At 35.8% G+C, this 21,275-nt stretch overlaps 1 protein-coding gene and 1 pseudogene across 1 annotated transcript; both read left to right on the top strand.

Annotated features, from left to right (window-relative positions):
• The first annotated feature begins 451 nt into the window (after positions 1-451).
• Positions 452-19,328, top strand: LOC113740834 (beta-amyrin 6-beta-monooxygenase-like; annotated as a pseudogene).
• On the top strand, positions 11,282-14,719 carry LOC140005812 (uncharacterized). Its single transcript, XM_072046768.1, has 9 exons — positions 11,282-11,399; positions 12,709-12,811; positions 12,918-13,022; positions 13,095-13,278; positions 13,372-13,613; positions 13,733-13,939; positions 14,032-14,124; positions 14,195-14,299; positions 14,381-14,719. Exons 2-9 carry the CDS (start codon positions 12,713-12,715, stop codon positions 14,717-14,719), a joined length of 1,374 nt encoding a protein of 457 aa, XP_071902869.1. The 5' UTR covers positions 11,282-11,399; positions 12,709-12,712.
• Positions 19,329-21,275: the final 1,947 nt, after the last annotated feature.

Here is a 21,275-nt window from a genome sequence, read left to right as displayed (position 1 = left end):
AAATGCTTTGCCGAGTAATGCATCTGAATATGTGGATTTCTTAAAAAACTTGTCGAATCAGAATGTCAGATGAATTTTAGATTGGACTAATTGTGTTAAACCTGTACTTCGTACCAAAACATCAGAGTTCATTCCATTGTTAGGCACCCAAGGTGTCATGGCTTATACTTCGAAGAGGTTTCTCCGATAGTTGGGCCGCATTCAAGAATTGCCGTATACATTTGATTTAACCGAATTCACCATTATTTTCAACAAAGGGATGTGTCCAAGTAAAATTCCGATGAAATTTCCTATCATTGAGACCTGGGGGACATTGTCCGATGATAAGCACATCAAGTATATTCCGGAACTCAAGTAAAAGGGTTTAGTAACGCAGCAATATGAGGATTGGCTTAAGGATTTTGGTATGCAAGAATTGCGAGAGGAACCATCCGAGGAGGTCAAGAGATTGATGGCCATTATTGAACCCAAAGATAGAGAAAATTTGCAACTAAAAGAGTCTGTCAAAGTTAGCAAGGAGATTGCAGAGAAACATAAGGAGACATGTGAAAAGATGCGAGAGAAACACCAAGATTTGAAAAGAAAATGTGGGAAACTGTACGATCAAGTGGAACACATGAGAAATCCCTATATCAAAGAATCCAAAGATGTTGTAATAGGTAGGTTGAAAAGATTTAATGATTTTGTACGAGACCGTCTCCAAGAAATGATGTAAATAATGTTTATAAAAATGAAAATTTGGAAATTTGAATGACTTTTCTTTTAGGTAAAATGGTGGTCAAAAGTAGGTTTGATAAACGGGTCCCATTTTGAAGATGTTGCATCATGTTAGACCTACCCTTAGCACAAAAAGGACTCCCCAATAGGACATGCATCCGAATTACTTAAATTTTTACTAACTCGCATCTTTTTCTTTTTCTTTTTTTTTTTGTCAGCAGTTAATCGGAAAGGGAATCTAAATAGGGTCTTTTCTAAATTTTCAGGTAATTGCAAATATAGCCATACGAAAAAGCCCCATCATTACACGATCATATAGCCAAGCTTTGAGAAATAGTGTAACATGAATACACATCCTGAATCATCCGATACGTCTGCAACAACGCCATCAACCGACCTTGCAAATTTGGGAGCTCAACTGAGCGAAGTGTTAAACAAATTCAATGAGTTAAGCATGAAGATGACCGCATAATGGCGTGTGATTGATCAGTTGGTTGCTGGTAGTAGTAGCGGTGTCCAGTCTGATCCCCTACCTACTAGTCAAACCGAACCGCAACCACTACCATTACTCTATTTTTAAACCTCTTTTGCTCCACATGTCATAAATTTACCTGAGAAAACTTTCACCTATCCCACTCATAACTTATGACATATCTATGCACCCAATATCCAAATCAATCCCCCTCACACACAAATTTTTCAAAATTATCCACCTGTTAGTCTAAACATGTCATTTGAACCTCAAGGATCATATTATTATTTCACTGCGGAACCATTCATGCCAGACATCGCTGCACAAGGAAAGATCGAAGTAGGAGAATCCTCCGCACCAATTGACAAGAATCAATTAAAAAGGTTGGATCGGTTTGACGAGTTCATGAGAAAGAGCCAAGGCTTGAGCAAACAAGGAGTTTGGACTATAATGAATTCTGCCTGTTTCCTGATATGCAACTGCCTGTGGATTTTAAAACATCCAAATTTAGCAAGTACGACGGAACGGGCAATCCCAAGACACATCTCCGAATGTTTGCAAACAAATTAGAAAAGCTAGTAGATAACGAGAATTTGCCAGTTCGATTGTTTCCCGAAAGTTTAGAAGGTGATGCACTGGATTGGTACTCCAATTTAAAGCTTGATAGGATGAGGACATGGTTGGATTTATCAACTGCTTTTGTAAGACAATATGAGTATAATTGTAAGATTACACCGACGAGAAAAGTTGTTTCAAGAAGGAAAGGTTTTCAAAAGGGTTTCCAAAACCAACTTGCTTCCCAAAATCAATTAGGAAACTAAGTAGACCACTTGGATAACTACTTTGTTTTCACTTGGATACTCTCCTACATTCTCTCCTACATCTTAGGAACACTCTCCTACTTACTCTCCTATATTTTAGGAACCCATTCCTACACTTTAGGAAGCTGGGGTTTCTTTCTTTGTGTTCACATTAGCGCCCCTTTATTGCTGTTCGCCACTACTTCCCTTCCAAAGTCGACTACTTCTTTTCCACCCATATTTGTGTCTTGCCTTCTTGGTTATTATTGTGGAAAAAGTTGGTGGCAATTATTGGACTTGAGCGGCATTTCTCAACTATCTAATCCAACAGGTAAAGGTACTTGGTAAGACCAATAGAGTGTTTTGAGTGGTAAAACACGAGGATGAGTGATACACGAGAGTAGAGTGTACATGCGTGAGCTTGTGTGTGGGAGGAAAATTCCTTTTCGTTGCTAACGTTTTGCAGGTTCCCCTATACATTATGGCGAGTACAAGACGTATAAAAGCTAACTCACAATATTGTCTTCCTGATCCTAAGGGAGTCAAAGAAGTGGCATTACGCGACGTAGATGAGCAATTGGACATCGTCAAGTCTCAGTTGCTTGGTTGGTTTTATACTCGTTGTGGTGTCAAGGATAAAATCTGCAACTTGGCCATTGATGGGAGTTGTGAAGTCAACCTTGCAAGCGCTATCATGGTTGAGAAATTAAATCTTCCAACCATTGATCATCTTCAACCGTACAAGTTGATGAGTACTCATGGTGATGTTTGGGTTACTAAGCACACACTTGTACCTATTCAAATCGGCAAATATATGGACGAGGTGTTTTGTGATGTAGTCCCAATTCAAGTGACACATGTGTTGTTGGGCAAAGCATGGATGTCGAGGCGAGAAGTTAAATATGACGGACATACTAATAAGTATTCCTTCGTATTTAATGGTCGTCATTTTGTACTTGTATCACTTACTTATGACCAGCTTTGTATTGATCTAGCATACATGAAAAGGGAGATTGAGCGTTATAGGATGGAGAAAAAGCTAGATGAGGAAATTGAACCTGAAAAAATAAAATTCGAGGGAGTTGAAAGCAATGAGATAAAAGGGTCAGCTGTTAAACTAGAAAAAGAGATGGACAAATCTAATGAGATGGGTGATAAAAAAGAAGAGAAGAGAGAAAGTGGGCTGATTTTAAGCAAAAATGTGAGGACCTGTTATCTTCCTAACGAACTTACCTTTGCTTTGTTCAGTATCTCTTCTTTTGTGCAGATTACACAAAGTCAAGTAGAGTTGGTCATGGCATGTTCCATTCCGAAGTCATTTGGATATTTTGCGAGTTTCATGGAGTTTGTCTCCTAGGAGCTAAATCTCTATGGTATCAATCCATGGAACAATGTCCATTCAAACCTGTCCGAACCATTGGAGGATTCATTCGAGCTCATCGCAAAAGGAAAATTCCAGATTCTACTTCTTGTTCTCTACCTATGGTTCATTCATCATTTTTGGCTTATTTTGAGCATGTTACTAGTCCTAAATCGCGTCGTTCCTATGTAGATTTTGATGAGAAGTGTAGAGAACCCGCACTAGATTCTCAAGTTAAATCAAGTGGTGGAAGGCACATTGAAGTGTCAAAGGGAGTTTTCACATTTAAATCTTGTTCTACACCTTCTTACCATTTAGCTAATGATGTCCCATTGCTTCTTTATCCAATTTCTGATTTGAAACAAGCTGAAACTTATTTCATTTTTGTAGGTAGTAAAGCTGTCCGAAAATTTTCAGCTTTGACCAAAGAGTTGCAACCTGATTTCATGCTTGTTCCAGCTGCATGTTGCGAAGAAGGGCCGAACTATACCACCTTGTACAACCCAATTCAGGGTTTCTCTAGCTTCAACGAGCATCATTATGAAGATCCTTATCTTGTGCACGTGACTGGTAAGCTATTGCATAATTTTATACCTATGACCACTAACTATGTGATTTATTGTGTAGGTAACATCATGATAGTCCATGCTCGAAGACTAATTAGAGAGTTTTGGGTCGCAATCTGGAATTTTTGCAAGCCTTATACACGTTCTTTCCTATCTTGGCGCATGTCCTTGTTTGAGAGCCTCATGAAGTTGACCAAACGGCATTTAACTTGGCTCGTGACCTATCATTTGTTCCTAACGTGGCTGACCTCCAAGCGCACTGTCGATTTGAGGTGTCATACTCCTAACTCTTGTTAGTATCATTCATCTCCATCCAGATTTGAGGACAAATTCTTCTCAAGAGGAGGGGACTGATGTGTGCACGGACCTTGGTCCACGCAATGACCCAGTTCAAGTACCATTGGGCCCAGTCACACGTGCACGGGCTAAGCAATTCAAGGAATCACTCCAAACCCTTGTGCGGAATGTGCAAGACCAACAAGGAGTTTATCGAGATATTGAAGACTTGGAAGGTGATAACCCAGTTGTTTACACGATGATGCAAGCCCGTGAAAAGAACCTGTGAAGAGCCAAGTGGGCCATGGCCGATTAGGCCTTAGTGTTAGGAGTCTTAAGTTTAGATTAATCCTTTTGTTAGCCATGGATTCGGCCCACCTTTTGTCTAAGGATGGCCGAACCACTAGGCCTTTTGTTATTGAGTCCATGGATCGGCCCACCTTGTCCAAGGAGTGGCCGACCATCTAACTTTTCGATATTAGGGTTCGGATATTAGGGTTTCATTAGTCTCGCCTATATAAAGGTCTGCTTTGTAAGCATAAAAGGTAGACTCGATTGATTAATCAAATTGTTCTTTCGATTTTCTTATTGTGAGAATTTCGTTCCTTTACTTGCTTTGGCAAGGGTGTTTGAGCAATCTCGCGTAGGTTCTTGATTGTTCTACCGACCTATCCATTAGAGTAGTCACCTCTGTTGGAGTCGTTGTTCTACCACGTTCTACCAATTTGTGTCGTCCGTGTTGCTTTTAGGTTCCGCAACCCAACCGTTGGACAACCTCACTAGATCCTTGGGCAAACGTGCTACGTGTCTCGAAACGTGTTGATTGAGGACCGTATCAAGTTCTTTCGATGATATTATATGCTAGTACCTATTGGTTTTGGATGCTATGAGTAAGGGGGAGATTCTGCTCATTTTTCTTTATCACCCATTGTTATGTCATCATCAAAAAGGGGGAGAATGATGATCTTGATCCCTGTCTTTTGATGTTTATAAAATAATTAGATAATACTAATATTTTTTCAATAAGAAAACTTTTTTAGCTCTAAAATAATTTGATTCAAAGAACAATTGAAAGAAAATAAAGAAAGATTAAAACTGTCAGACGCTCACAAAAATAATACCAGATGTTCGATAGGCAGTGTAGATCATATCGGACGCAAGCATCGGACATACCGGACGTCCGATAGAATTGAGATAATCCTTCAAACTCTCTGTCTGCTATCGGACGCAAGCAACGGTAGTACCGGACGTCCGATACTCCCAACGGCTAGTTGACTCTTCAACTACCTTCTATCCGTTAGAAGTATTAATAAAGCACTTTTTTGGTCTAATATAAATAGAGCATGGTCAGAAATTTCAAATAACTTTTGCACACTGAAGATACAAAAGATATAGAGTAGTTTTAATGAGAAAACACTTTCCAAGAAAGATTTGTAGTTTTGGTGGTGTGAAGTTCATTTTAAACTTTTCATTTGTGAGTGAATAGTTCAATAGTGTAACTCTGTGAGGGTTGTCCTAAGGGATAGTAAAACTTCCTAACTTACCGAGTGGAACTTGGGGTAAGGAGGAAGTGAACCTTCCTTTGTACACAAGATTGGTTGTATTTCATCAATTTGAAAAACCTTGTTTGAATTGATCTTTAATCTCAAGACCGGGATATGACCAAAATACCAAAAACTGGTCAGAGCTCTGTTTTCAACTTTGGAAAGCTGAGTTGAATTTTGGTATTTCAACTTTTGGACTATGAAAACGGCTGAATTGGACTTTGATGTCTTCATACCAAATGTAGATACGTTTCTTAGTTTCAAAATGGTATAAAGATCATCTCAATCCAATGTATGTAATCCAAGATATAGCCAAAATACCAACAGATGCCAAAGCTGACTTTTGTTTGATTCTTTTGTTCTCAAATTGCATTTCTCCTTTTACACTTCATATTTTATTTTCATCACTCTAAATCATCATCAATCATCCAAATATCTTCTCAATGGTCTCCATTTGATGATTGAATTATTAAACCGGTAAAATATGAAATTTTTACCATAAAAATCCATAGAAATGCAATTTTCACACTTTAACCACAAAATGCATATTTTCACTAGAATCTTAGTTAATTATTTATAAAACTAAATAAAACACACCAAAACTAATAATAAGCACACTAAAAATATGTAAAATATACTCTTATCAGTAGTTTGATTGTAATATTTGTATTTCTTTTTTCAATTTTACGCTCACAATTCAAAATTTAAATTTGAATAGTAACATGCATATTATTAGAAAGAAGGCAATGTTGGAAACAGAGACTAAAAATTATTTTGACTTTTTGAATATGACAAATGTTTTTAGACATCGTAAAATGGAAAATATAACACTTTCAAAACGGAGGAAGTATAACATACACAACAACCAAAGAAATGTAAATAAAATATAACCGCACCTGCTCCATCCCCTAATTCTTCAAGTCCCACATTCTCATTTCCATCATTACCTATATATAATGCATAACTGGATTTGCAGTTCGTGCCACTCTTCCTTTCTGTTGCTCTAAGAGAAATGAAAATAGAGCCCTTTCTCCAGCTTTTGCTATCCCTCGTAGTCCTCTTTGCTTCTCTTTTTATTCTCTTGTTCTTTCAGAATCGTAAGAAGAGCAACACAAAACTGCGACCAGGTTCGATAGGATGGCCAATAGTTGGAGAAACAATTAGGATGGGCGTATCAGGACCACAAACTTTTGTGCAAAATAGAATGAAAAAAATACTCAAAAGAAGTATTCAAAACCTCCTTGCTTGCAGAAAAGATGTCCGTGTTTTGTGGCCCATCAGGGAACAATTTTTTATTCTCAAACAAGGAGAATTTTCTTACTACCTGGTGGCCTGTTTCATTCATGAAGCTTTTAACCTTTCCAGATTCTGCAGGCAGGTCACTGCAAGAAGTGAGTGCAATTTATCACAAATTTTTTCAAGAAATTCTAGGGCCTGATTCTCTTAAGGACTACGTCACCATCACGGATTCCACATCTCGAAAACACATTGAGACTGAATGGGCGCCTTTCCCAAAAGTAAAGATTTATCCACTGTCGAAGTTATACACCTTTTCATTAAATTGCAAACTATTTTTAGGCTTAGATGATCCTAAAATAGTCAAACCATTGTGCGTGTCCTTCAATTTCACTACATCTCGATTGTTTTCTATCCCAATTGATTTGCCTGGGATAGCTTATAATCAAGCAATGCAAGTAGGAAACATGGTGAAGCATGAGTTGGTGAAGACAATTAAAGAGAGGAAAGAGCAACTCATAGAGAATAGGAGTGCCCTAGGAGCCGGAGCAAGGTTCGCCATATCGACCGATTCCGAGTTGACTCACCCGAGTCATAATCGAAATGGAAGCTGCCAATACGATACCGACACCCGAGTCACCGTTTGATCGGAATCGGAGTTAACTCGGGTTGACTCGGTCAACTCACATCAACAAGGAATCGGTAAAACTCGCTGAGTTTGGCCGAGTCAAATAACCAAGGTCCCCAGTGTCGGACGACAAACAAATCAATCACAAGCAAAGTCCAAAAACAATCAATTAGCATAGACATAGATAGAGCAGAGAGTTTAGCTTTGAGTTTCAACAAATTCTCCCTCCCTAATTGCTAAAGAAGCGAGTATTTTAAACAAATATTTCATCACCTGGACTTTAGAGAATGCCAACTCTAGCTGGTAATCAAGTTTTCTCATCAATCTCTACTGATAGATCCAACAACCATTCGTACTTGAGGCCATTTTGCACAAATTTTTCTGGTTCTAGGATCTGTCTTATGAGTGCTGCTACTCGGGCTCGGATTTGCAGTGAATCAATTTCTAAAGCACTGTAATGGTGAACACCCACAAATAGAGTGGGAAAGTGGGTTTTGACACTACAAGAAAATTGGTCATCAGTGACAACTTTTCTCTGTGACGAAACAAAGTTGTCACAAAAGAGGGCCCTTTATTGACGACTTTCTAACTTGTCACAAACCTCTAATGGTAGCCAACTCATTTGTGACGACTTAGAAAAGTCGTCACTAGTAAATTCCCGCCAAGATTTAGCAAGAGTGCGGGAGTGTTTAGAACACACAATAGTGACGACATTAAGAACATCATCACTATTGCTTGGTCTATTTACCGACGACTTTTTGTTGTCGTCACTGATCACTAAAAAAAAATTATTAGTGACAACATTTTTTAGTGATGACAATAAGTCGTCACAAAATGGGCTTCTTTAGTCGCGACACCCAAAGTTGTCACAATTGCATCAAAGCAACTAAATGTTTAGTGACGACCCGTTATTTTCGTCACAAACTACACTGCAAGAAATATGTTCATTAGTGACAACATTTTCTAGTGATGACAAAAGTCATCAGAAAATGTGTTGTTTAGTGACGACAAAAAAAGTTGTCATAATTGCTCGAAGAAACTAAGTCTTCAGTGACGACCTTGAAAAACGTTGTCACTAAAATGATCTATATAGTGACAACTTCTAATATCGTCACTGTCACTGTACCTATTCGGATTAGTGACAAGAATTAATCGTCACTGTTTAAAGTACTTATTTCTAAGTCACTTTCATTAATTCTACTGTGCCACCCTAACTTTTGCGATTTAGCCCCAAATGTTGTAAAAAATTCCATTAATTCCATTATGATATCTTAACTTTTACAATTTAGCCCCATATGTAGTACACCGATTTCTTTAATTCTATTATTACTCCCTAACTTTTGTAATTTAGCCCCATATGTAATTCATCAATTTCATTAATTCTACTATGGTACTCTAACTTTTGCAATTTAACCCCCATATGTAATACACCAATTTTATTATTTGTATTATGGCACCCTAGCTTTTACAATTTAGTCCCTATTTTTTTATTAGGAAATTGTGAATGGTATCTTGATAAACTATGCATAAATATTTTATAATTTTCTCAAACTTAAGTAATAATTTGTTATAAACTCTAAAAATATATCTTTCATTACAATAGTTATAAGGCATGCAAGTCTTTTTATCAATGGAATAAGAAATTTATGCCAGCTGTATCCTTTGTACTACATGCCAAGTAGTATTAGCAAAGGAATAACAAAGTACTACAAAGTAATTAACAAAATAGCCTTCAGGAGTGTAGTTTATGGGCAAATAAGCATTATCTATTCAAAGTACCAACTTTTTATGGGCATTTTATATACTCTCAAACATATAATTTATGATAAATTTATAAATGTTTGTAAGTAAAATTTAAAAAGTGTTACACTGATTTCTTACAAAACGAAAATTGGCAGGTTATCTTTTCAACATAAATTAAATTTTTATTTAAAAAAAATGGCCCATAAAGTACCAACTCTTTGTGGGTTTCCTCCATTACATGAACAAATATTCTGCTCTTTATGGGCATTTCACTCTGAATCATTTAATTTATGTTAAATACATAAATGTTTGTAAGTAAAATTCAAAAAGTGTTGCACTAATATTTTTATGAAAGGGAAACTGGTAGGTTTTGTATTTAACATAAATGAAATATGTGAAAGCAAAAAAAAAAAAGAAATTACCCATAAATCTATGTCTTGCAAATCTATACTAGTAAAATAGTTTCAAACAAAATTAAACATTAAAATAAACTGTAATTTATACACATTAAAATATCTGTAATTTATACACATTTTACAACTACTACTTTGTGTTTTCTCTGTAATGAATTTTTTAACTATTGAGAACTTAAGTTTTGTCTTGCAAATCTATACTAGTACAATAGTTTTAAACAAAATTAAACATTAAAATAAATGTTTGAAAAAGAAGAAAAGTACATTTATCACTTGCAGTAATGTAACAAAATTTTCTCAACCATTATCAATATTTTCACAAAAGTATTAAAAACTAGCAATTGACAATATTAAAAACTAGCAATTTAATTAGTCACGACTTTTCTTGTCATTATAATCTTGAATAAATTAGTGATAACATTATGTCATCACTAAATTTTCTTTGATTTTGACTTAACAATAACGTCTTTTTAATAGCATTTGATTATTTTTAATGAAAGTCTGTTATAACCATAGAATTTGACTTTTGTTATTTTCAATTAATGATGTACTTTAGTGCTGTAATTATAAAAGTATATTTTCACTTATATGTAATTAACAAATTTTGCCACCTATATTGATGAAAATTTGTGTTTTTGTACTAAAAAATAAAGAATAATACTATAGCAATAAAATCTATGCTTCAAACCAAATTAAAAATAAAAAAAAGCATGAGTTTTTTAAAATTTGATGATTTATTAACTATGACTTTATTTAATTGTGAGCCTCAATATTAATTTAAATTTTTTTTAAATTTGATGATTTATTAAAGTAGTCATAGTTACTTAAATATTAATTTAATTTTTTAAAAATTTGATGATTTATTAAACTAGTCATAGTTACTCAATAGGTTTTAACTGAAAAAAATTAATGAAAGTTTCTAGTTAGAACAACTATCTAAACTATTACAACTTGAGAAAGAATATATTTACTAGTTCTTTGAATTTAGCAAAAATTTTTCATCCATTATAATTTTTTGATAAATATGTTAAGAAGTAGTGATTAGAAATACATTAGTAAATTTAATTAAAATTTGAAGCTAAAAATTCACTTGTAATATTAATATCGGATCAACTGTTTGATGTCATAAAAAATTAACTATTTGAAGCAGATCCAAGGTGCATTTACCGCTTGTAATATTTCAACATAATTTTCTCATCCATTATGAATATTTTCACAAAAATATTTAAAAGTAGCAAGTAATATTATATTTGTAAAATATTAATTCAACTAAAATGTTGGAAACTAAAAAACGTTGATTGAAATTTTGGTACTGAACCAGGGGGAAATCTAAGGAATTGAAATTTCATTCAAAGTCAATATTTTGAGGAGAGGCGCGGAAACACTTAGAACACTTAGAACGAAATAGCCAACACTACCTGCAGTATCCTAAAGCTAACACTACCAGTATCACCGAACAAAACACACACTATCAGTATCCTAAAGCCAACAGCTAACACTTAGAACCAACCGTAGCACACTGCTCCTCGCCATCTCCTCGCCGAAACATCTCCTCGCCCGTCTCCTCGCCATCTCCTAATTGATCTTGGCTCGGAAATGATCAAATAGAAGACCACATTTAGCAGCAACTCTCTACCAAAAAAGGTATGCCGATTCTCTTTTTCCTCCCTAATTTTCCCCCAAATGTTTTGCCGTAATTTTTTTTTTGCAAAGTGGTCATATTGTTTTGCTCACATTATAGTGATTAATGGTTTTGTTTGAACCCCTGCAACAAGATGAAACCTTTTGGTTGTTGCAACTGTTTCCGGTACTCTTTTTTTTTTTAATCTTTTTTTGCCTTTCGGTCGCTGAGATAGCGTTTGATGTGATGCTGTGTTTGTTGTTTGATCCAAAGGTTTTAACTTTCTCCAATCTGGTAAGCCAAAGACTACATCTTTGGTCCTTATTTAAAGCAAAGTTGCTGTCACTCCCCCCCCCTGCCCGCGGTTAGAGTAGCTAGACAGAGACTTGCTCCTCTCGTCCACCTTGACTGTCTGAATCTCATAAAACAAACATTTGCCTTCCCAAAATAAGGGAAGATTTAGTTGGAATTTGACTGCTTCACTTTCTGCAGAAATGAAGAAAACAAAGGATTGATGGATGGTTTTAATTAATTTGGCTGGAGAACAGGTCATTGAAATCTTGACGAGTTGACTACTTGTTTTGGAAGTCTCTGTTTGGAATGTACGCTACGTTATGTTAGGCACAATCTTGATTTGACATCTGTCCCTGAATCATAGTATTCCTACATGAAAGTCTAGACTGAGCGGCTTTGTACATTCTGATCCCTATAAATAGACTGGATCTTGGTTTTGGCACAAGTTTTGTAACGTGTCCCTCTGTTTTAGGGGTAACATGGAAATGTGTATAGTAGCAAAAGGATTTGTTGAATGGTATCCATTGGAATTTTATTGAAAGACCTATTATATGGTATTCTTCCAGTGGATCTTTTTGGAAGCATACACTGGGGAATTTTTCTGGCCCTGAGTTAATTAGATTTTTTTTTCCTTCTTTTTTTTTGGGGGGGGAGGGTGTGGTGCGTGGGGTTTATCTGGTCAAGTGGTGTTCACAGTTAATACACTGAAGTTATACAGTGCAAGTTTTTATAGGAAAATTTAACTTGAGGTGGTTGGTAACTTTGTTTCGTCTTGAGTAGTTTTAGGGTTTATTGAATGGAAGGCTGTATGAAACTTAGTAGAAGTCCTGTAAATGGATGTTTTAGGTTGAGTATAGACCTTTTTGGAACTGGTTTCTGGGGACTTTTTCTGGCTCGAAGTAAGTACATGTGGAGAGTACAAGGCATATTAATTAAGTTCCTCCTTCGGGTGAGCATGCTGATAATTGTACCTTGTCCTGGCTTTTTAGACATATTTAGTCTAAATGCATGGCTGATTGATATCTTTTTATCATGTAGTTACATGGCTGGGCCAGGGAAGAAAGGAAAATGTCCTATGCGACCAACTCGAGGTGCTGAAATACCTAATGCAGCAGAAGCTAGAGAAAAAATAGGTGAACAGGTGATGAAAATTGACTTTGCTATGTACTTGTACCTTCACTTCTTTATACCATTGGTTTTAAACAATTAAGCATCTGCCCTGCTGTGTATTTCTTACTTCACTATAGCAAGTTGGTGGCCCAAAAGGTAGTCTGGCTAGCAATGCCAATAATGGTGCTGAATTCAGCCTATCTAGAAAGTCAGTTCAAATTCGCCTATTTGATGAGACTGAGGTTAGTTCTTACTTTTGGTACTTGGCAATATTTCAAAAATACATTTCTAATGTGTAGATGGCTGGATTTTAGGATCCTACTACCTCAAATGGTCGCAAAACTGCTACAGGATCATCAAGACATGAGTTGACAACTCCTACATCTATTGAGCAGCAAAATACTACTCCTACTTCAGTACAAGTCGGATCTAACCAGTCCATTGGTTGTGGAAGTGACCGGAATAATGAGAGCGATGATGTTCAACAGAATGATACCGGTATATGAGATTTACTTGTAATTTATATTACAAAGCTAATTTCATTTCAGATTTTCCACTCACATTCATAACTGTGTACTATGTTTTGGGTAGGTGGTATCAATGTAACTAGGAAAAGAGGATATACTCGCAATATTGCACTGTCCAAGGAAAAGAAGGCCGGCAAAAAGGTGAAAGTCCAGGTCTCTGAAGTTAGTGGAAGAGTAATTGGAGAAGGGGCACAACAGTACATCTCAGAGGCAAGTTGTGTCATTCGTAAATATGGCAAATGGAAAGCAGAAAAATGGTCCAAACTCCAAGAATCTGATAGAGAAGGAATGCTAAAACTTGTTAATGTAAGTGAAATTGTTTTGAAGGCTTGTTTTTCTTCTTGACTTGGTAACAACTAGTTCTGCAACAGGTCATTTATGCACTTTTTCTGACATTTACAATAAATTTTTCACTCATATTTCAGAATAGTTTTGCTTATGATGAAGGAGAACATGTTAAGCCAGCACTTCTTAAGCAGTTAAATACACAGTACAGAAGTCGACGATACAATTTTCACAAGATTTTCAAGAAATTTAGTACAAAAGAGGAAGCACTTGCAAATCGTCCACAATATGTTGAAGAATCTGATTGGATTTACCTTTGTGACTATTTCTGTAGTCTAAATTTTATGGTATAGAGGCCGACTTTTGATCATTTACTATTGTTCTTTCTCATATTTTTTGTGTGTTAAATTTTGATCACGGCTGAACTTGATAAGTGCAGAAGATAAGTGAGAGGAACAAGATCAATAGATCAAAGCAAAAAACTGCTCATACAGCTGGAACAAAATCCTTTCTTCGTCATAAAGCTTACCGGGTATTTGATTATCTTGAAGACATGTCTTTTGGATTGTTTAGGCAGGTTATTTAACTTCTTATTGTAACAGGAAGCACAAGAAGGGAGGGAAGTTGGACCAATAGAACTTTATGACATCACCCATTACAGCAAGAAGAAGAATGCAATGGTTGACGAAACATCTGCTATGAACTTAGTAAGAAAAATGGAATTGGTACTCTAATATTGTTGTACAACTCTTATGAAAGTCTAACTTCAGAATTTACCTTTGTGACAGAGCGTGATGAAGGAGAAAAAGTTGGAATCTGAATCCAGTGGTGCAAATAGGACTGAAGAAGACATTTCCATTGAAGTAACTGGACGTGTAACTGGATACGTACATGGCCGTGGTCCCTCCAAAGCTGGAATAATTGCCCAAAAGCTTGCAGAGATAGATGATTTCAAGAAAAGAGCAGAACAAGCGGAGAAGCGCTCAGCTGAGTTGGAAATAACAGTCCAATCTCAACAACAACTTATGGAGAAGCTTGTGAACCAGCAAAGTGAAATGCAGAACCAACAAAGTGAAATGCAAGATCTCCTTAAATCTTTGAAAGCACAGCTGCAAGCCAACAAGTAAGACGATGAAGGCACATCTGAACGAACTGATTGGTAAGCAATTTTCAACTATATATACTTGTCTAAATAGATATAATGGCTGCTATGGTTTAAAGTTAACATAAGTTATTGCAAATTAGTTATTGGTAGGCGACAATATTAACTTGTAATATCAAGACTGAGGAGGGACATTTAAGAATTACTTCTGTCAACACAAGGTTCTAATCAGATGGTGTTTTGATCCTAGGAGTACATTTGTGGCTTTATCATAGCTTTGTTATCATGAAACAATAACATTACACAAAAAAAAAGCTTCAATAGTGTTTCTGTTTCATGATATTAATTTGAGGAGCACAGAAGGGCTAAAGAATAGAAAAGATTATTATTGTCATTTGGCCAATGAGTTAGCTAAAAACTTTTCATGGCCAATGAGTTAGCTAAAAACTTTTGACGGAACAAGATATACAGTCCCAAGTGTTAAGTGAACAATTTAATCAATCTCCGACTTGTGTTGGGATGGGAGAATACTGCATTTGATTACGTGAACATTTTATCAATCGCTGACTTGTATTGTAAGATTACTGATTTGATTACGTGACTATTCTAAAAGGAATATTCCTCTTGTATAGCAGAGTGGTAGTATAGTAGTGATGGACGAACAAAACAGAAGATTTATTCATCTTTGACAGTATTTTGACAGATTAAAGAAACATTGCTGATGCCAAAATTGGTCTTCATTTGTGACAAACCTCCTCTTTACAACCGTTAACAGTCCTTGTTCTTTGGTAGTCAACCAAGGCATCTTGTGTAGTAGATAAGGCCTGCAATTATCACAGTTCCCAGTTTTTCCCTGTTTCCATCCATTGCAGCAAAAACATATCATTTCTTGACATCCAGGCAAAATTTGCAGAAACAAGATTTTTCTACCCCACCGATGTCTTCAGCAATCATATTCGGATCATCAATCCAATCCACCAACTCTTTCCTCCTACACACACTCCTGTGCACTAATTTTTTTTTCCACAGACCATCAATCCATTTACAATCCTCCAGATGGCATGCAGGGTGGAATCCGATTCAGCTCTACAGACTTCAGTTCTAAAGATTGCTTTTTCTTCATTGGGGTAAACAGTTTTGTTATGTCTTACCAGTCATGAGAAGAACTGCCACCTACCTACCTAGTCCTCCTTGCTCACCTGTTACACATACTCTCCCCTTCTCCATCTTCTCCCCTTCCATTAATTTGTGTCCGTCTAGCCTTTAATACCAGTATAGTACTGTTTGGTCTCTCTGCAGTAGATTGTCAGTTTCAACTTGAAGAATTAATGTATTTCTAGTATAGTATTTCACTTGAAGAATACCAGTATAGTACATGCGAAATGTATTTCCTTCAAGTAGTTAAAGGGAATCTTCCTTGTTAGTTAGACTGTTGTGCTGAGTCAACAATCAAGTAGTTATTTTGTTATTCTTGAGCTGTATAAGAATGCAGAAATCTGGATTGGGCAACATGGAAAAATCATTTTGAATAATATCTCTCTTTCTTCTTCCTCAAGTCTAGTTTCTCTCCCCCTTATCACTCTATTTCTGCTGCAATTGCTGCATTCATTACGGTGGTATCAGATTAATGAATGCTTGTTACTTTTGTTGTTTATTTAGCAATTAGAGACTGTTTTGCTTTTGTCACCTGATAATTTTACTAATAACTTTACTACTTTATTGCAGATATATTGCTCATTTTGGAGGTTTCGAAGAAGATTAGCAGTACGGCTTACATGTCGGCTCAAAAACTGTGGTTATAGTGCTGTCTTAAGTTTAGAAAATGTTTCAGAAGCGCAGGAAATGTTTTGGGACTTGGAATATGTTTTTTAGTGCAGCCTTAACTTATATTAGTATTTGTTCTACTCAAACTTATGAAACTATTTGTACTATGATGTTGCACTTATTTATGACATTTGAATATTTAATATATTATTTTGGCATATTCTATTGTAACGGGTGCCTACATTTGTTATTTATTAAACATTGCTGATATTTTCATTTTTTAGATATTATTGTAGTAGGAAAGTCATGTGTAAGGTGTTGTAAATGAGTAGTATTTTTCTAGGCAGGATGTCTTTATTGACAATTGTTATTGTCACTCAATCAAAACTGTCTATTGATAAGGGAATGTTGCCACAGTTGATCAAGGGTTTATTGACAACAAAGTCGTCACTAATTCCCCTATCCCCTCAATACCGTGGCTTCATGCATCACTTGCATCACTGACAAGAGAAGGTGTTGTCACTAGATTTACAGCTTTTACTGATGACATATGTTGTCATAAAAAGTTTCATTCAGTGACGACTCTAAGGGTGCCACAGTTGATCAGGGGTTTATTGACAACAAAGTCGTCACTAATTCCCCTATCCCCTCACTATCGTGGCTTCATGCATCACTTGCATCACTGACAAGAGAAGGTGTTGTCACTATATTTATAACTTTTACTGATGACATATGTTGTCATAAAAGGTTTCCTTCAGTGACGATCCTAGGGTCGTCACTGTATACTTTCATCTTTTACTGACGACATAGATTGTCATAAAAAAGGTTCTATTTACTGACGACTTTAAAGTCGTCACTGTATACTTTTACCGACGGAGATTCAGTGACGACCTTGCGACAACTAAAATGTTGTCAATAATGGTCATCAGTGACGACTTTTTGATTATTTGTGACGAAAAGTAGTTATCACTGATGACCAAAATTCTTGTAGTGTGAGGAGGATAGCAAATGGATGGAAAAATAGAGTTAGGGACCCAAGAAAAAATGGATGGAGAAAGATGTGAGACAAAGGAATCATCTGTAGTTTTCTATTTTGGTTCGGTGGGTAAAGGAAGAAAGAAGAAAGGAAAAAAAAGAAATGAAAAGGTAGGCTTTCAAAGAAGAAAAAAATGGAGAAGTGGAGTTGGTTGGGTGTAATTTTTTTATTTCTGAATGATGATGATCAGGGTGATGAAAAAGAAAGAAAGTGAAAACAAAGGAAGAAAGGGAGTAATGGAGGCGGTGATGATGAAGAAATGGAGGGGAAAGTGCAGAGTGGGAGATGGCTTGTGACGTTGATCTGCTAATAATTATCTGAGCCATCGAGTCCCATCAAAAAGTTGGAAAAGTGGGTTGCTTGGAATGAACCAAAAAAAAAAAACCAAACGGGATGAAAAGGGACAAAAAGAAAACAGAAGAAGAGCAAAATGAAAGAAAGCATTTGCACGTGATTTGCACATAGAGGACAAAAGACCATCAAATTTTGCCACCCATTCCCACTTTATACATAAGTTCTTTATAGTTCGATACTACAAAGTTAATGAGAACCTTTTTTTGGATGAAAAGGAAGACGAGGATGTTTTTATGTGGGGATGGAATTTAGGCTAATTACAAAGTATCCTCTGTAATTATGAATCAGTTGCAAAGTTTTCCCTATATTTACAACAACAAAAAATTTTGCTTTCAATATTAGAGCAGCGTCACTTTCTTTAAATACTTACCTAGTATTTATGTTAACATAGGTTTTATCAAATTTAATTTGATAGTTGTACTGGTTATAGTATTTTTTTATTTTTAGTAATTTTTCTAATTTTTTAAAAAAACTTTATATGCTCTAACTTGCGTCTCACCTGATATTTAATCGATATGCCGCGACGGATGTGGAACAACCGCGACCGCGATCCGTGACAGCGAACCATGAGCTGGAGGTGTCGATTTCTTAACTCGAATGCTACTTCGAGCTGATGAACACTGCTGTCTCATGACTGAAACGGACTTTGCTAACCTTATGATCCGTCTTCTGGTTCCAAGCTATGATACCTCAAGTGCTGCATTAACCTGTCTTCAGCTATCTTGCTGATCTTCCCCCACATTTATGGAAAGGTCTATGATGGTAATACTATGAATTCTAAAGTGTATTTGCACGTCTTCTGATGATGTTGACCATGACCTGGACAGTCTCATGTACGAAACTTTTCGTTAATTTTTCAACCGTTCACTAACGGAGGTTGCATTTGCTCCAAGCAAACAGAATTCATGGAGATTGCAAAGTCCAAAGGTCCGAAAGAGCTACTGAACTGGGACGACATACAGAGGATGAAATACTCTTGGAATGTGGCTTGCGAAGTAATGAGGTTGATACCACCTTCCCAAGGGACCTTCAGAGAAGTCACCCACGGTTTCACATATGCTGGTTTCACAATTCCAAAAGGATGGAAAGTATGTTACTAATCGCTCTTAATCTAAGTAAAATATAGCACAAGCACTATTATCTAACACTCAAAAGCTGATGAGTCCTTATTTTTTATCAGACATTCTGGTGCGTGTTCACGACACATAAAAATCCCAAATATTTTCCAGATCCTGACAAATTTGATCCGTCGAGATTTGAAGGAAGTGGACCTGCACTGTACACATTTGTACCCTTTGGTGGAGGTTCACGAATGCGTCCGGGAAGAGAATATGCGAGATTGGAGATACTAGTCTTTATGTATAATGTGGTCACCAGATTTAAATTGGAGAAACTTATTCCTGATGAGAAGGTTATCTATCAAGCATCTCCTGTTCCCAAAGATGGTCTTCCCGTTCGGCTCTTGCCACATACAAAATAAATCGGATATGGGGCAGGTTGGGTAGATTTTGACGTAAAGATCATAGAAGCCAGCAATTCTGCTTGTACCAGCACTCCAAGTATACCTGCGCGGTGTCCAAATAAATTATATATAGTGAATTCGTACGTGGTGATTATTCTACTTTGATCTAATAATACAGCTTGGCCTCGCACTGCTGGAGGAATTGATAGAAAAACGACCTTTCGTTAGCAGCAGCACTTGTAGACGACACTTCTTCTTCTCGCTATTTGATTCCATCCTCAATCCCAACAAAAATTTGAAAGCGTTCTTTCGTCTGAAAACATGTAACAATTGTTTCTTACTTGTATTTGGATTTTATTTAGTTTGTCATTAAGGCTGTTGCCAAATGTTATAGAAGTGTCATTTATCTTTAACCTAATTTCTCTAGCTGATGAACAAAATCTACATCTCGAAGCATAAAGGTACTCCGTCATACCTTCACTTAATTTCTGCTCTTGATATTCGATTTGCAATTGTTCGACAAGTACTTGCGAAATACACGTTACCTCTTGGTTTTCGGCCTTAATCTGTTAAAGGGTAGAGCGCACGACTAGTGAATACCATAAAAAAGTTTATTCTTCTCATGGAAGATTTTTTTTTTTTTTTTTGTCAATTCATACATTGAAATTTCAGTTATGCAGTATATTAGTCATTGCACCCATTATCTCATAAGAAAGTGCAAAGTTCTGTTAATTTGCCACAACTAATTTCTTTATACTAACAGGGCGAATTAATAGAATAATCAACACAGAGCATTTTAAGTACTGAGTGCAATTTTGCATAAGATAAAAGAAGGTTTAGTGGACAAATAGAACTTATGCATGAGTTGGCAATTATAGGTGTAGTTTTCTGTAAGTTCAGTATTTGCTCAATTGTTGAACCACATGAAGTAGCACTATCTGCGACAATTTAACGTGAGCCGTCCTTCCTTGAGAAGAAATGCAAACAGTTCTACTACCTCATCATACCAAGGTATTGTAACATATTTAATCTGGATTAATTCTTCACATGCTAATAGTATATATTAATACAACTTAGTTGTACACTACATGTGTAGAATTTTAAATTCAATTTCAAATTTAAATTATTTATCAAGCATGTAAACTAGTTGTAGTGTATATACTATTAGTATAGGAAAGAATTTTTCTTTTTTGATAAGAAAATTCAATCCATAAAGTCTACACTGATGATCGAGAATACATTACATATGGTATAGTTACAAAAAAAATTGAAAATCACTAGATTTAACAAATTTGAGAAAGAATTAAAAGACTACAATATGACGTTCTAACAAATTCTAAATTCAAATAAATCACCAACAGCCTAATAAGAAAAGAAAACATTTATTATGAAACCTTAAAAGAGAAGGAAACTCTCACTAAAATATTCTAAGATAGACTTTATTGAAAACTATGAAAAACAAAAGTAAAGGGAGAGAAGTCTTGGCTGGAGATAAAGATCTCTCTCCCATGGAGGACATAAAAGCTGTTTGGATAGCTTTGTGGGGAAAGGGGAGAGAAACTTCAATTTAGAGAATAGAGGGAGTTGTCAATGGCAGAAAGGTTAATCCATTAAATATAGGCTAATATTAGGTTGTAAACCATTAAGCATGAATTGTTTTATATGGTAAAGTAACAAATAGAAAAAAGCCGTAAAACAACTTGCCTGGCTGTTCGATTATTTATTATTGGGTGGGAAAACTACTGTTTTTGGATTTAAAAAATTCAACTATTTAAGAATAGTTGGATAGTAGTGATAATTGTCCAAATGTTTTCTCTCCCAGCCTAGAACTTTGGATTTTGAATATTAACAAATCCATAGTATAGGAAATTGAAATTGCAATTGGGCATAACTGAAATGTACTAATAATAGATACACTATCAGTATAAAAAAATAATTTTACCCATATAATTTAGTTCGCTTTAT

The sequence above is a fragment of the Coffea arabica genome, chromosome 4e (assembly GCF_036785885.1).
Source record: "Coffea arabica cultivar ET-39 chromosome 4e, Coffea Arabica ET-39 HiFi, whole genome shotgun sequence".
NCBI lineage: Eukaryota > Viridiplantae > Streptophyta > Magnoliopsida > Gentianales > Rubiaceae > Coffea > Coffea arabica.
The sequence above is the reverse complement of the archived record's forward strand: the minus strand, read 5'-3'. Positions and strand labels throughout refer to the sequence as shown.

What these genes read in the sequence shown, in the direction of transcription:
- LOC140005812 (XM_072046768.1), top strand. Translation starts at nt 12,713, where the DNA reads ATGGCTGGGCCAGGGAAGAAAGGAAAATGTCCTATGCGACCAACTCGA. An exon ending in GCCTATTTGATGAGACTGAG is followed by an intron (nt 13,023 to 13,094) that starts GTTAGTTCTTAC and finishes GCTGGATTTTAG; the next exon opens with GATCCTACTACCTCAAATGG. An exon ending in TGTTCAACAGAATGATACCG is followed by an intron (nt 13,279 to 13,371) that starts GTATATGAGATT and finishes TGTTTTGGGTAG; the next exon opens with GTGGTATCAATGTAACTAGG.